The sequence below is a fragment of the Embiotoca jacksoni genome, unplaced genomic scaffold (genome assembly GCF_022577435.1).
Source record: "Embiotoca jacksoni isolate LCO1_2020_lvr unplaced genomic scaffold, fEmbJac1.0.p SCAF_1, whole genome shotgun sequence".
In the NCBI taxonomy this organism is placed as follows: domain Eukaryota; kingdom Metazoa; phylum Chordata; class Actinopteri; family Embiotocidae; genus Embiotoca; species Embiotoca jacksoni.
Window position 1 is genome coordinate 21794699 of NW_027185229.1, and position 15769 is coordinate 21810467.

A 15769-nucleotide genomic window follows, 5' to 3' on the forward strand; every position below is an offset into this window, starting at 1 on the left:
AGGAATTGTTTGGGTGAAATATATTCGAAGTGTATTCATAGGCATGATTGGAGTGTTCGTCACAATCGGCACTTTTGATTCTCAGTAGATTGAAAGTACAGACATGTGGTACTGTATTACTCTGGCAAACAACTTTGACAACATCAGAAATGTAACAAATGTCATTTACCTAACTTGCATCAGTGTAGAAGATCCACCAATCACGTTCAAAAGTTTAGTTTCAACCACTAAAATACCCTTTTATTCATATTTAGATGATTGATTTTGCCCTTTCAGCACATTTTGGTGATGCAAGGGAAACATTTTTTTGGACTTTTAAACATTTGAATGGTCAAAATTGACTTTTGGTACAGCTAATGTTTCTTTTTTTTTTTTTTAACACATATTTTTGCCTATATTAGGATTATATTAAGTAATTCAATATAGAATAAAAGTAAGATGCCCATCATTGGGCATATAACACGTAGTGGACATATGTATCATAAGCAAGCATCTTATGATGGATAAGATGTCTTTAACCAATGCAGATCTCTTCTGATTGCATAATTGCCTTTAGAAGAAACTTTTTATTTTTTTTAATTTTTTTTTACAAAGGATGACTCCAGCAGGGGTCGATTCTGGAACCCCGGTTGTGCTATTCTCTGCTCGCTCAAGCACATACCAGCAACACTCGGAGAAAACCAAACTTTTCGGACCGATCTCTCGGGAGACCTGCGACAGTTCAAAAGGAAATTAGAATGTTCCACTTGTGGGTAGAGGAACTGCGCAGCCAGCACGAAAAGGGAACTTGAGGTCAAAGAATCTCTGCATCTCTGTACCCGTGGTGACCTCCTTGATGAGCTCGGCAGCATTGTGACAACCCTCCACCAGCAGATGAGTCCAGGTGGAAAGCTCCTTGGCAGAATCCACCCTGAACACACGAGTTTCCACGCCTTGCTTGGTGCCCGTACGTAGGCCAAACGACAGCTCGGAGTCCAGGAGAGGAGAACTTTTTCCCGGGCCAGAGTGGACTAGTCTAGGAGGGAGGAGGGGGGGAGAGGGGTGAAAGGAAAACGTATGAGAAAATCATGACTGAGAAACAAGATAATTACGATTTTAGAGAAAAGAGGGCCGACAGAAGAGCGAATGGCGTTACAGAGAAACCGTTGCAAGGGTGGAGGGCGAGATGTGGAGTACACTAGAGAAAAAGAAGGGCGGAAAAACACATGACTCATAGGTTCTGGTTCCACTAAAGTTTTCCAAATGAATGTGATGTTATATGGCAAAATGTCCAACAGTTCAGCGATGGAAAGAGTGAGCGAGTGCTCTTATACTGGGCCAAAACAAGCCAGGGAGCGGCCCGTTTACTCAACTGGACTGGACAGGGTGGAGACAGATCTTGTGAAACACGTTACGATAGGTGAATGCGTTTATATGAAAAAGAAGACAAAAAGTGTGCGTGCGTGCGTGCGTGTATGGAGGCGTTGTGAACCTGGTGGTGATGAGCGGGTGACTCTTGGTGGGGTTGCTGAAGCTCTCTTTGCTTTCAGGCAGGGAGGGATACAGGAGCAGGTCCCTGTCAGTCAACACAGCCAGTATAGGTCTCTCCGGACCCTGAGACACCTGCACACAGGGACATTTGGATCAAAATTGAAGAAATCATTTAAGCCTCCCACTTTAGGTCAGATCTGCTTCAGCATTTCCATTTTTGAGTAAGTCCCTCCAGGAGGTTTTTTTTGTTTTTTTTTAAATTCTATTGTTGCAATAAAAATGCTTGATTTTGCACCTGATTTTCTCAAAAATTGCAACGGAATTTGTTTTAAGGTTTAGGTGTTTTAGGTTTTAGATGAGTTTTTTTCCAGTCAAATTGTGGAAATTAGAAAAAAAATCCAAGTCAAGGACGAAGAAATTGTGATTTCTTTTTCAACTACCTGATTAAGAGTCATATGTAATCACTTCCTATGATAATAGGCACAATGCACATTAGACATATTTTAGTGATAATACATTTTTTTAATATATTTTTTTTCTTTATAAAGCAAGTTTTGTTTGAAAAAGCTACTTCGAAAGTATTACTATGGTGGAACAATTTCAGCAGAGCTTCTGTTGAGAACTTTTTTTTTTGCAGGAAAAACTGCAAAACTTTGCAAAATTGCCAGGTCTGGCAAATATTGCCGAGATTGCTTGAATTGGTGTGAATAATTGCGATCGCAATTTCCTGGACTGTCTGAGCTTTCTAAAATACTTCCTTCACTTTTCCTTTGTGAAATTTTCGACACCTAAAAATGGAGTTCTGACTTCAGGTGTAGAATGTGGACGACATTGCATGTTGCGGTATGTATTTGATTATACAATGACAGTGGGCCAATTTGACCCTGATGGGTCATATGTATAAGTAGTTGCGTGTGTACATAATGGATAAAAGGAGTTTGTTGTTTTGCTGGCAGGTTAAAAAATGGGCTGTCACCACACTTTACAATGCTGAAAGACAGTTTTGCCTGAGACAGATGTTAAAAATGAGCTCCAACAAACTGAAGGATTAAACATGTATGAGCATGTAGGCAAACCTCAACGCAGGGTCATTTGGAGAGGGGAGTTGTTTTATTAGCTTTGTACGTTGTGTAAGATCTAGAGTTGTAGACTTTTTAAAGATGCTTAGTCCTGTTAGAGCTTTCAGTGTCCGTCCGCAACTTTGTTCCCGACTCAAATAACTCAACGACGATTCAACGGGTTGCACTTTTTTTTTTTTGCAATCGAACTTAGACATTCATCCCGCTGATGAAGATGATCCCTTAACTCGTGCCACTACAGGTTTCACGTTAATGATTTAAGATTTTGACAACTATTGGAGGAATTGCCAAATAATGAAAAGAATCTGGAATTAGGCACGTGCTTTTTGCATGTCTACGTTGCTGTAAGCGTTTTAAAAACGGAATACAAACGTATTGTTTGACCTTGTACAGGCACAAAAGCCTTAACAAAAGGCGAGCGCGTCATCAAAACGACAGAAATACAGTTTACCGTGTACCTCTGTATCTTTCCATACCTGCTCCGTAATCCAGCCCAGATGTTTGACCTCCATGCCAGGCTGCATGCTCTTCATCTGCTCCTTCACTCGGGGTAAAAGGTTGGCAGTGCCAGCTTGGATGGCGTTGTACCAGGACTGGGCCACGGCTGGGTCTTTAGCTCGCAGGAACACAGAGTTCTTTTTGTTGGATGAAATCACCTCAAAATACCTGGAGAATGAGATGAGAGGAAGAGAGAGAGAGAAGCAAGAAGAGAGACATAAAGGGGCAGTTAAGGGGAAGAAAAGAAAAATGGCAGAGAGCAAAGCTCGAGGGTGAAAGGGAAGTTTCAGATCTTAACAAAGAGAATATGTGAGCAAGAAATATCAGAAGTCTCTTTTACAATAATCCTTTTGAGCCATTTTGTTATTTTTTTTTTTTTTTTTTTTTGTTCCTTAAAAATGAATGAACTGAATCAAATATTACGTGAAGCGGAACGCATGGAACTTGCGGTACCTGTTTTCCGTGTCTGGGGGGCACTGTTTTCGGGACACCTGGCACATCTTCAGCGGGATGCTTCGGGGCTCCTTCACCTCAGCAGGGGACAGCTCAGTGCCCCTCTGAGGGGTGGAGGGGGGAGAATCCCACGGGAGGGCTGCTCCAGGGGACCCAGAGCTCTTAAAGAAGGCAGACATCTCCTTGATGTACTTCACTGAAGCAGAGCGAGAGTTTGAGAGAGAGAGAGAGAGAATTGGATAAGAGAAAAAGGCAGAAGAAGTACGAGAGGACGGAGGAGAGAGGGAAAAGAAATGAGTGAAAACTGGAACCTCAAGGTTTTGGAGAGGAGTTGAAAATTGTTGTATTTAAGAAGTTTCAAGACGGAGCAGACGTTCACATGTAAACAATTCTCCTCAGCCCGTATACAGAGCCTCTTGTGCTTTTTAATGGAGTAAAAAAAAAAAAAAAAAAAAAAAAGTCCTAACGTGGCAAATGTGATCAGCGGTCTTAGATATTCTATCATCTTAATGTTGTATATCTGATGTGCATAGTTGCCTCTGGCGTGGGTGGGCATATCTTAAGCACCAGCTGGACGCGTCGAGGGGAAGTAAGTTCCTCCAGCTGTGCACCAACACTGGCAAAGACGACCGAGCGCAGCTGGAGGTGTTGTGGAATTCGCCAACCAAGTTCTAAACATCTTGTGTTTTGCATTTATAATCCAAATGAAGCGTCTTGTATTTTTTTTTCTACTTTTTTTTTTTTTTTAAGACTTTGTGCAATCAGCAGCTGTAGCCAGACACATTATGTTTTCGGGTTGTCGGTCCACTATTTACAACCAGGGCATGAGGACACCTGGACCCTCTGCTGTGCGCATGCGTGTTTGGTAACTGTAACCTTTATTATCCGGAGCAACTCTGCAGCGATGAGGAGAGGCAGAAACGCAGTTGTGACATCGTATGAACTGGGCCTTTATTGGTACTTTTCAGCAAACAAGGTGCGAACATTTGAATACTGCAGTCGTGAAATTTTACCCACAGGGCCACGTTCCTACAGGTAAAGACTCAGCCAGTAACAAACTTTGTGAATTGTTTATCTATGGCGTCTCTGATGAGGTGCCGTTTTAGGTTGTTGTTTTTTCTTCTTCTTGAGACTGAACGACTTGTGAAAACTTGGTTGACCAAGACTTTTCTCGTCAACTAACACTTAGTCAATCTGGGGCTATTTGAGGCAGCTCTAGATTGGACAGATATTCTGTGCTGGCAGACACACATGGAGACTGCAACTTGACTGGTCAGCAGAAACATACAATCAAGACACGGTATTTGTAGTTAGTTATGCGATCTGTTTATCTGCTTTGTGATTCCTGACTGCACAATCAGTTGTCCTTACGACAAATATAAAGTAATTCATTGATTGAATTTGATTGTTTCCTGCCAATAATGACCGTGTGCCAATAGTGGCACTCGTGTTGTCATGCCAATGTGAGTCAACACAGTTAAAAATACTATCAGCAGCGACTGCTATGTACACTGCGTGACTGGCAGTAAAAAAAAAAAAGAGAGTCATCTGTATTTTATAATAACAGGACAGGGAGTTCTTAGAGTATTGTAACTTCACTGGATATTCAGAAAAACTAATAAAATACTTAATCTATAGGTTGCGTGATTCAGTAGACTAGCTGTGCCATTTTTTTTTTGTCGTCATAATATTTGTAATCTTCCCATTGGAATATTATTGTAGTCTCTCTTTATTCAATAAAAAAAAAAATATATATATATATTACTTTTGTTATTTTTTGTTTGTTCCCACACAGCATATTTTATAATTAGTGTGTAGTTTGAAAAACCTATCAACAAGATCTTCATGATTACAAAATTGTTGCTCCTCATCACCAAAGGGCCTCTTAATTATAACATTTGGCACTTCAAAAGTACAGTCTTTTGTTTTGTTCCCCAACAACTATAATATTGCAACACGTAATTATTTGTAAATACGCCATCATTATTTGGGTGCTTTATTAAATAGCACTATTATAGAGAAATGGAAATGAGGGGAGAGAGATGGGGAAACTCCCCGTCCCAAACTTGGGAAGTTGCGGTTTGTGGTCAACCATCCCAACCCCAAAGCAATGGGGTTGCCCCATAATTACACCTTTTTTTCGGATATAATCAAGTGCTATCAAATTGTGATTGTAACCTATTTTGTGCAACATCTTTTTAAATACAGTTTTACCACTCACACGCCCATGTCCATACACACACACACACACACACACACACACACGTGGAAACACATGGCCTCAGCTCCAGTCCAGTAGGCTGTGGTATGGGTTTTAGCAGAAGTAGCCACTGCTGGAGTAAAAATAGCCAGGAGGACATGGCAAGGCAGGAGGTTGAAGGCAAAGCTCTGGTTTCACTGGGGAACTGTGAAGTGCTCTCCTTGCACAGTACAAGAGGCATGTAGCCAGAGGGCAAGCAGAGGAGTCACAGCACAGGACAACAGGAGTCAGAGAGGGGGGCTTCCACCATTCCCAAAATAGAGCCGCTGCCAGCCAGCCGGACGGACGGTTATTTTGTTAAAACATCAAGCAGTGAATCAGTACGATGGCTCCTTCGGTTTTATTTCACGACCAACAATGCACTAGTAATTCAGACTTTTATTAGTCCATCAGGAGGGGGCATAGTGTCTCAGTGATTCAAGAGTCGGAGTCAGAGGATCAAAAGCTACACAAAGATCCCTCTGAAATGTCTTGAAGAGGCGCAATGAGCAACTCCTACTCACTCACTCTGGTGCCGCTTTCAAACATTGAACCTGCTGTTGTTTATATTTTCAATTTAGCTTTTAGTTTCCACGCACAGGTCTCGTTTGGGAAAAAATGTTGTGTTCATTCCTGCAAAGGGCATGACCGCTCCAAATGCAAAGCCCACAAAGACTGGCATGTAGCACGTTAGAACAGCAGTCGCGGGAAGTTGCTATATGTATGATGAGCAAGGCGAGAGATTGTTCACTTGTTATCTCGTCCTTGCCATGGAGGGCCAACAGTTATCAAATGTCAGCGTTGGACCAAGCCATTCTAATGAATGTAGTGCATCATATTTGGCTCACAAAAGTATCTTTTCAGTTGGAGAACTTGCTTGTTCTACCTTTAAAATCCTTTTCTGTAGTCGGAAAACAGAATGTTCTCGTCTCCAATTATTGGCTCTAACATCACATGCAGAAATCTAAAATGTAAGCACCTCAAGAAACTTAATGGAAAATGTCCTGCAATTATCTACGTGAGCTGTGGTTAAAATGTAGAATTGTTACGTGGACCTATGTAAGAAAAACTGCCGGTGCAACATTTACATGGAGAGAAAAAAAAAAAACAGCTTGGGTTATTTTTCAAACATGATGCCATGAGTGGCTAGGGATTACAGTGCATGTCTGCAGGAGCTTCAAATTGCTGCTGAAAAGGACATGACCTAAATCCAGGAAACTACACTCAACAAAAATACAATGGCAATATTTTTGTTTTTGCTCTCATTTTTAATGAGTTGCAGTAAAAGATCAAAGATGTCGTCGAACAAAAGATTTATTTCTTTAAGACTTTGTTCACAAATTTGTTGAATTCTATGTTAGTTAGCACTACCTTCGCAAAGATAATCCATCCAACTAACAGGTGTGGCACAAAGATAAACTAAACTGTGCAGTTAAAATGCCAGAATTTACAGCAAAAAATATATATCCGTTTAAAGCAGTGTACGAAGAAAGGTTTTCGTCGCTAGTGCTAATTTCCCGGTTCAGAACAATTGTACGCACATTTTTCTAAAACTCAACCATTTCAAAATGTATTAAGACTTAAAGTTATGCTTAATTAAGGGCCCATTTTTGGTCGTTTTGGTCGGATAAAGAGATTAGCATTTTGAAGAATTTTTCCAGAAAGTAACTAAGAAAAAGTTTTGAAGTGGTACCAAACTCGGGTAGAGTATCAAAGTTACCACTATTTTCTGTTTTATCCAGCTCACCGTTATGTTTTGTACATCTCTGAACTCCTCCCTCACATCCACCTCATGTGACGCTAAATGCGATTAAAATGTCTACAAAAATGCTCTTCTCCCTCCTTAGAAGAGAATCTGACTCGCCTCATGCACACGTTTCAAAAATCAGCTCAATGCGTCAAAACAAGTTGCCTCCATCAACAAAACCAGACGTGCCGGGAACACGTTATCGAGCGGTGAGGAACCGATATGTACCAGCTTTGAAGTAGAATGTCAACTTGCATACGTAATGTTTCATGGAAATTAACTTCTGCCCATTTGTTCCTGTGCCAACCCACTGATGTTTGTACCATGAGGTAGCCAACTGCCTTCTTATTGCTTAACTAAGGCCGTTCAGAATTGATGTAGTCGATCTCAATACGGCAGTCTATAGGCCACAAGTCTGGGACTGGAAATGTGATTAGCTTCATTCTTTTCCCATCACGGAAGGTCTTTTGAACCCTACAACTATACCGAGATTAAGATTCAAAATGAAGCTAAATAAAGTCTGTGGTGGGCAGTGCAGGGTAGACAAATGGATAAAGATTGGCACTTCAGTGATGGATAAGGATGTCTCAGTCATGCAACTGGTGCTTCATTTTGAATTGTAAAAGTTTCTCAACAACCTTGTGGGAGAAAGTCAGGAGAGAGCACAGGCATGGCTGGAGGTGCTAATATCTGGCACATAAACAGATTTCTATTCTCAGTGGTCATTACTCTTTATTATGTAAGACCGAGTTTATGTCTCTGTTTCATGCTGCACAAACTGCAGAGCAGAAAAGGCTGAGAAAGAAACGGCGATCATAGCCAGCATAAGGAGGTGTTTACTTTTGTAAAGAAGCATTACTCCCCACCAAAAAAGGATGTGGAAATGATCACATTGGCGTTTCCCAGATTAGAGATGTCGGGCATTAGCTGTAGCCCCACATAGGAAATCGGACGAGATAGCTTTCAAACAGAGTGGTGTATTAAAAAAAAAAAGGAGAGGAGAGAGGGATGGAGAATCGAGGGGGAGGGGAAATGGGATGAACAACATGGAAGAGAGAGAGACGGGAGGAAATAGAGAATATGAAAGAGTGAGACAGGAAAAACAGACAGACCCGAATATAAAGCTAAGCTCAGCCAGAGATGTTGCCATGAATACCAGTGGCGGCACATTCAATACAGAGCTAAAATTAGCTGAGATGGCACTGTTATTACTTTAGCTTATCTGGCAGCCAGTGAAACTACTTTTGTAGTGTATGTGTCTGTGTGTGCTGTAACTGTGTGAGAGGAGTTTCTTTGCTTCTTGTGCAGGATCTGCCACTAAGCTTTTTCTGCTAAAGTCTTTACTTATACATTGAACCTCACAAATCCTGACCAGACATTTTCAGCCAATTCAGTTTTGACACAATTCACTTAACTGCGGGTGGAAAAGTTTTTTTTGTTTGTTTGTTTTTAGTTCCCTGGACAGTCCAAATTGCCATGCTTAAATTTCTGTTGACTATCAAAACACTCCATCACATACGCCCGTCATCCCCAACCCATCGGGTATTCAATCAGGACACCCAGCAGTTTGATGTCTCTAGCATGTTTCTCGAAGGTCACACCGGCTTGTCGGAGACCAAAGAATGCACTCCTCCAGCTCAGCGCCAGCCCTTCCCTCCTCCTCCCCGCCATTGGTTACCGTGGGAGCAGCTGGAATGCCACTGTCCAGTCAGTGACCTCAGAAGCATGCTGTTGGCTCTGTAAACCATGTCAGGCGAAGAATGAATGTCCCGAAAGTTACACCTCCGAGGAAAGATGTCTTGGGACAAAACATCATCATAAATATGCGTTAAAAAAAACAAACCTGGAGGAACACTTGCTGGTTCCCTCAGTACACTGGGGTCAATTGGGGTAAAAGGAAAAAAAAGAAAGAAAAAAAAAAAAGCCATCCCTGAAGTCCACTTTATAAGTCTTCAAATCATACATCAGGTGCAGAAAAACATGACCTTCACATTTTGCAACAGTTAATATGTGGACTGTTCAAATTAGGATGAAAGTAAATACCTGAAGGATGATAGATTTAGTCAACAAACTTAAGTATGCAGGCAGGAATGGATGCTGAGTTGAGTCTGACTGATACACCACGGACAATCAGAGTAATGAAAGTAATAGGTGACGAAAGGGAATTAAAACAGTAAAGTCACTGTGGAGTTGGCTGATCACTCTGCGAGTTCATCATTACAAACACAATCTTTCACGTTAGGGGTTAGTTAGCGATATGGCCCAAAAACAATATCGCAATATTTAAGGGTATTTCCGCAATAACTATATTTTTTTGGCAATATTACAAAAAACTATTGATAAAAATCCTGTTTTTTGACTTTGACCAGTTTGACCAACTGGTGTCGGTGTCCATTTTGCATGTATCGATGCCTCTTGTGATTTGTAAGCCCGTGTACAGCTAATAAATACCAGCTGCATGTGCCCTCAGTGTTTCACTGATTAATGCGCGTCTCTTACTGGCAGCATCAGTTAGCCAAAGAACTTCTCCTCTTCTCTATGATTTAAATAAGTTCATCATTCCTATAGCCCATCTCATTAAAATCATGGATAAATGCCAACCTTGTGGCGTGCTAGGTGTGGTATGAGAGAAGCTAAGAGAGGGAGATGGAGGGAGTGTGGGGGGAGGGGGGGGGGGCACACTGAATCAGACTTTTAAACTACTCCACATACTGCCAAAGCACAGATTTGATTACTTTGCATAGTGTGTCAGGAGAGTTAATTATCCTCATTCAACAAAGTGAAAATGAAGGAAACTCGAACAGGATCTGGCAGAGGACAAGAACAGAGTGAAAGGAAAGTTTGACTGCAGACATTTCCACTTTTATTTTCCAACTTTTTCTTTCCATTTGCTGCCTGAGATACAAAGAAACTAAATGTCCCATTCATAGGTTTGCGTGTATTTTCTCTGCGTGTCAAAGCGGCGACATGCCGTGCAACTTATGAACCTTGTTTACAGTATTATTTACACTTGTAATGAGACAAATGAAGTTACATGAGCATCTCCTACAAGTTTATAAAGTAAGGTTTATACAGGTTACTGCAGAATAGCACAGTGTAGCCAAGAATGGTGAATAACATAGACACCGTACTATTAAGATGAATGCGGAGTCAAATTTAACAACAGCGAATGGTTATTTTGGCTGCTACATCAGCAGTTTTAAGGAATGCTGAAAAAGTAAATGATTTGTTTTTGTTTGCGCGTTTATGCATCACCATATATGTGCATTCTGAATAACAGTGGCATAAATGCCCGTCTCTCCCTCCTTCCTAACCCAACATGCACATGCTGCACAAGACTGTGAGATGGTTCAGTGGAATCTAAGCCTGTAATGAGGGGAAAGAGTGACACTAAGACTGGGGCCACCAAGTTATCAGGGGCCCCCGGATCGGGGCAGAGGGGTTCCGAGGGGGCTTGTTAAGCAAACTTGATGCCACAGTGGGAGAAAGGGTCAGAGGGAGATTTGTGATTAAATAAAGCTGTGTTATTTTGCGGGTTAATCCATTCTCTTGCTGAGTGTAAGCACAATGTCTTTACGGTCCAGCAGCTCTGAAGGAAAAAGGAACCAAGCTTTGTGTCCACATGGTTAGAGGTTTCGCAGCAGGGATAAACACTGAAACTCGGGACAGAAACGGCTACAGTTCAACCCAGACTACAGCAGAAGATGATTGATTTGGACAGATTGCTCTCCGATTACATCCAGTGATATTGTGATTGAAATACACCCATCAAAACTCCTCCTTGGCTGTGTTTTATCCAAAGTTTTTTTTTTTTTTTTAACAGAGTAATGCACAGTGGCAGCACTGTAAAAAGTAAGTAAGTTACTCTATTTTTACATTACATTACATTTCATTTAGCTGACGCTTTTATCCAAAGTGACTTACAATAAGTGCATTCAACCATGAGGGTACAAAACCCAGAATGACAAGAATCAAGAATCAAGAAAGTACAATTTTCTTCAAGAAAGCCAAACTACAAAGTGCTATAAGTAAGTGCCATTTTAAGTGCTACTATTTGAATAAAAATGAAGCCAGTAATTCAGCTTTGCTGACATTCAGAAGCAAGAGGAAAGCAAAACGACCCTGGCATTTTACTATTATATTTAAAACATGCTTTTACTGTGGATTTCTTCAAATAACTTGCAATATAAAGTCTACAAAGCCAAAGTCTACAGCAAGAAAGTAGAAATATTTGACTTTCCTGAGTGAGGGCCACATTTGTGAGTGTTTCGAGAATTGGGGCAGCAGATGGGTGGGATTTATTTCTTAGAACAAGCCAGAAACATTGTCAACAACAGCACACACCTTCTTGTGTCGTGGGAAGACCCACGCTTAAAAGGCACTAAAACAAACACACGATAAAAGTATCTTAAAGTACGACTTGGCCCAGATTTGGTGTGTACGTAGGAACTCTAAATGAAAGGGTTTTTAACCGGCAAAGAAGACCATTGTAGGTAAGAGGAGGGGGCATCAACAACTAGGTCAGTGTAAAAAGGGAATATGGGACCATATATTCTAATGACGCTCTCCCCATTGGAATATATTATTTCACAAAGTCAGCATTATTTTTAGATCCACCAAGCATGCTCTGCAGCTTACAACATGAAGAAGTTGACAACCTAAAACGGTAGTTTTAGTCCCTGTATACGTGTTGACATAAAAAGTGCAGTGGTGAAATGTAAACAGAGAGGAAGTAGCAGGTCATTTTCTCTGTCAGTTACTGCCCACCGGAAACTGTACAAATAAATACTTTCGAATATCACATATCAAACACGTGTGACTCACATAATGGAGGAAGGACATTTCACAGTTTGATAAACTTTATAGTCCAAAATGGCATCAGTGCACTGAAACGGTAAACTTTACTGGAAATTGAACATTATAAATGGTATAATTTTAAACATTTCTAAATTAGCTCAAGCACCTTTTTCTGCATTATGTGCTGCAAAAACAGGTTTTCACATTAGACAAAGTTTTTTTGCCAATACCGCTTATTAGGTTATAGGTTAATATCAGCTAATAATAATAATAATAATAAACAAATAATAGCAAAAAGAAGGTATATTTCCAAATTGGATTAGCCTGCATTAGTAAGAGACCCCTTGAATACACAACAGTCATCTGAACCACCACAAAATAATTGAATTTGTTCCCAATTAACTCCAGCAACTGCTCTACAAAAACGTATTCTGTTTCCAGATAATGGTGCATCTTAAGCTAAAAGAACACCTTTTCAGTACAGTATATAAGTCACTTGAGAGAGAAGCAAAATGAGCATTGAGCACAAATATAAAATATGTAATAAGAAGCTGGAGGGCTGTGGATGAGGAATACACTCAGGCTACAGGGGAGAGAATAACTCTTATAGCAATAATTATTCTGTGACAGGAGCAAAAGCCAGAAAGTCTAATTAGGTGATAAAGTGTGCGCATGTTGTTCGCACAACTGTGTGTAAAGGGAAGGCAGTGATGACATCACTGTTAAAAGGTTCCTCCAATCATGCACGCAGCCTCAGTGTCAACACTGGGTGGGTTAATGCATTTATATCTTCACTGCAATATACAAAAGGAAATCATTTTGAGCCCACAGAAAAAACAAACATTAGTTGAGAATCTTACCACATAGTCAGGTTTACCGTGCGTGTATTAATTGTGCAAAGGCTCATCGATAGACTGTCCATATTTGATTTTTACATGGCACACACTGGAATAGTTCTACACGCAGATGCAATTTTCAACTTGCAATTAAATTTGACAGACAGGTCAAAATAAAGAAAAAGAGAAACACTTTTTTTTTTTTTTTTTTTCAAAGGGTATGTCTAATCTTGGACTTTAAATTGGTCGTCTAGTTTTGAGAAGTAGTTTCATCTGCAACACATTTGCAACATTGTGTGATAGATACTGTGTTGCATACGTTTTTATAAAAGACACGTTTCATTAGGTGTCGGTGACGGTCACAAAACTTTTGTTTCAAACAGCTCAAAATTGCAGACTGTAAAGGACATTGTAATTGAAGCGCTTGCGTTTTCTAATTTAACACTTTTTAGAGCGAATTCTCAGTAACGTGAAGAAACAAAAGGGCCACTGGGAGGAAACCTCCAAAACAACAGGGCCATGCTGCTGCTGCTGCTGTAGCTGCCGCCGCCCACCAGATGAATAGATTATAATACACAGAAACACCAACTATCACATCTCACACTGGACTGATGCAGCTCAGCTAAAACACAACCGCCGGAGAATTAGAATTTTGAAACTGTGAATTAAAAAAATCTCACTTGCCTCCCTGTCTACCTCTCTAGCTGATCCAAAAAAAAAAAAAAGACCACCTTCTAGATCACCGTGGGAAGGTAGAAGTAATATGTATAAGTGCCAATTGATGTGCAAGTGCACGTGCCTGCATATATGAGCAGTCTATTAACGGCAAATACGGCTTCAGTAACAGAACCTGAACTTGCACAGAAAGGAGTTCAGACAAAGAATGAATAGTGCAGACAGTTTTAGCCAGATGAATGCTGTGTCCCAGAGAGGAGCTTTAAAACGTAGTCCCCAAAGTCATTATATTCCATAAATCACTCACTTAACCGTACTTGAATCGGCGCAGGAAGATAGGGCGAGAGTATATATCTCTGCTGGCCTTGCTTAAAAAGGCTACATGGTATGTATCTTCTTTTGAGAGGCTATATTCACACATGTCCTTGAAGAGCTTGATTTGTAGATAAGAAATATGATTTTTCACCCTCAAAGCAAAATGTAACTCAAACTGCTTGTCTGCACTCTTGAGCCTCCTGAAGGACTACACTGCTTACATCATCCTTTTATTAATAGCTCAGGAATTATTAGCTTAAAGTTATGATCACGGTCTTCAGTGACTACCTAAAAAAACCTAAGCTAAAGTGAGTAACAGGGAAGCTTGTCTTACTTTGAGGTTGTGCTATTGCAGTTCTTTGCATGTTGGAACGGGTCACGCACCAATATCTAACTGGATCAGAAAGCTGCAACACAAATCCTGACTGGTACATGTAGACATGACCATATTTCGCCAATGCTGGCATCCTTACATCAGCTGGCTGTCCAGAATCGGATTCATTTTAAAATTGTATTGCTTGTTTAGAGGTGCTTCAGTGGAGCGGCCCCTGGCTTGTCTGTCTGACCTGTTGCAACCGTATACCCCTTTTCGCTTGCTCAGGTCACTGGACCAGCAGCTTTTGGTAGTTATGATCCAGACTGGCTCTTCGGGCTGACCTGGCTTTCTCAGCGGCAGCTTCAAAACTTTGGAACAGCTCCTTTGCCCAGGTCAGGTTGTCAGCTTCACCACTAGTGTTCAAATCTTGAGTGAAAATATATTCATTCTTGCATTTACTTCTAGATTAGGCTAAAAAAATATATATATATATATTTTAAATTCGATTTTTTTGTTTTTGTTTTTGTTTTTTACAGTACTTATGACTGTTCATGTGTAACTTCAGGTGTTTAAGCCTTTTTTTTTGTACTTGACACCATACTGCAGTTGAAAGTCATCCTGTAACTTGTGTGCAGTAAGTATGCAAATACTGTCTGTTTGACCAGCAGTGGCCCTGTTGTTTGCAAAGCAGCATCAGTCGTGGCTTTTATTGAATTCCAAATGTGCAGATAAGAAAAAGGACTTTAATCCAAATACAAACGACTGAATTGGGAGCACTACAGATCAAGGTTTCTACTTCACACTGGGTGGATCCCTCTCTGCTTCTTCAATTACAAACAAACTCAAACAGCAGCAAGAAACATTCAAAATGTTCAGTTAGCGCGATAAAGAACAATCGGTCAATGAATGTAATGGTTCATTTAACATCCAATCGTATCCATGTATTAATGCAAAGCCAATATTTAATGTAATGGAAGTGCTGTTCCCATAAGTACAGTTAGTTGAAGAATTTGACAGACACTTAGGTTGGCTGCATGTTTGTCAGAGAGACACACAGAGAGATTAGGTTTGGGGTTAGCTCTTGTTGAGAATGCTGACAAAGCATTCTTCAGTGAGCACTTATCACGAGCACACATGAACCGCTTCAAACTAATCTCACCTCAGGCCCTTCTGAAACACATCCCGCCTTGTGCATAGTGGATGTTCACATTCTGACAGTGCAGTAAGTAAGTAATAATGTCCTCAGGTCTTTAAGAATGAAGTCAGTGGAGTCACATTTCTTAAATACAGGCAATGGTGCAACCAGTGTCCACCGGGACTTCACATAAGACATATCATGAAATT

General features: G+C 40.6%; 1 protein-coding gene across 1 annotated transcript in view; it reads right to left on the reverse strand.

Moving 5' to 3' along the window:
- Nucleotides 1-15769, reverse strand: part of snta1 (syntrophin, alpha 1) — a 35158-nt gene that overhangs the window by 4032 nt on the left and 15357 nt on the right. The window contains exons 3-6 of the mRNA XM_069147610.1: nucleotides 3501-3696; nucleotides 3026-3215; nucleotides 1472-1602; nucleotides 819-1015 (exon numbers count right to left, since the gene is read on the reverse strand). Coding sequence (XP_069003711.1) covers nucleotides 819-1015; nucleotides 1472-1602; nucleotides 3026-3215; nucleotides 3501-3696 — 714 coding nt within the window. The remainder of the gene's footprint in view (nucleotides 1-818; nucleotides 1016-1471; nucleotides 1603-3025; nucleotides 3216-3500; nucleotides 3697-15769) is intronic.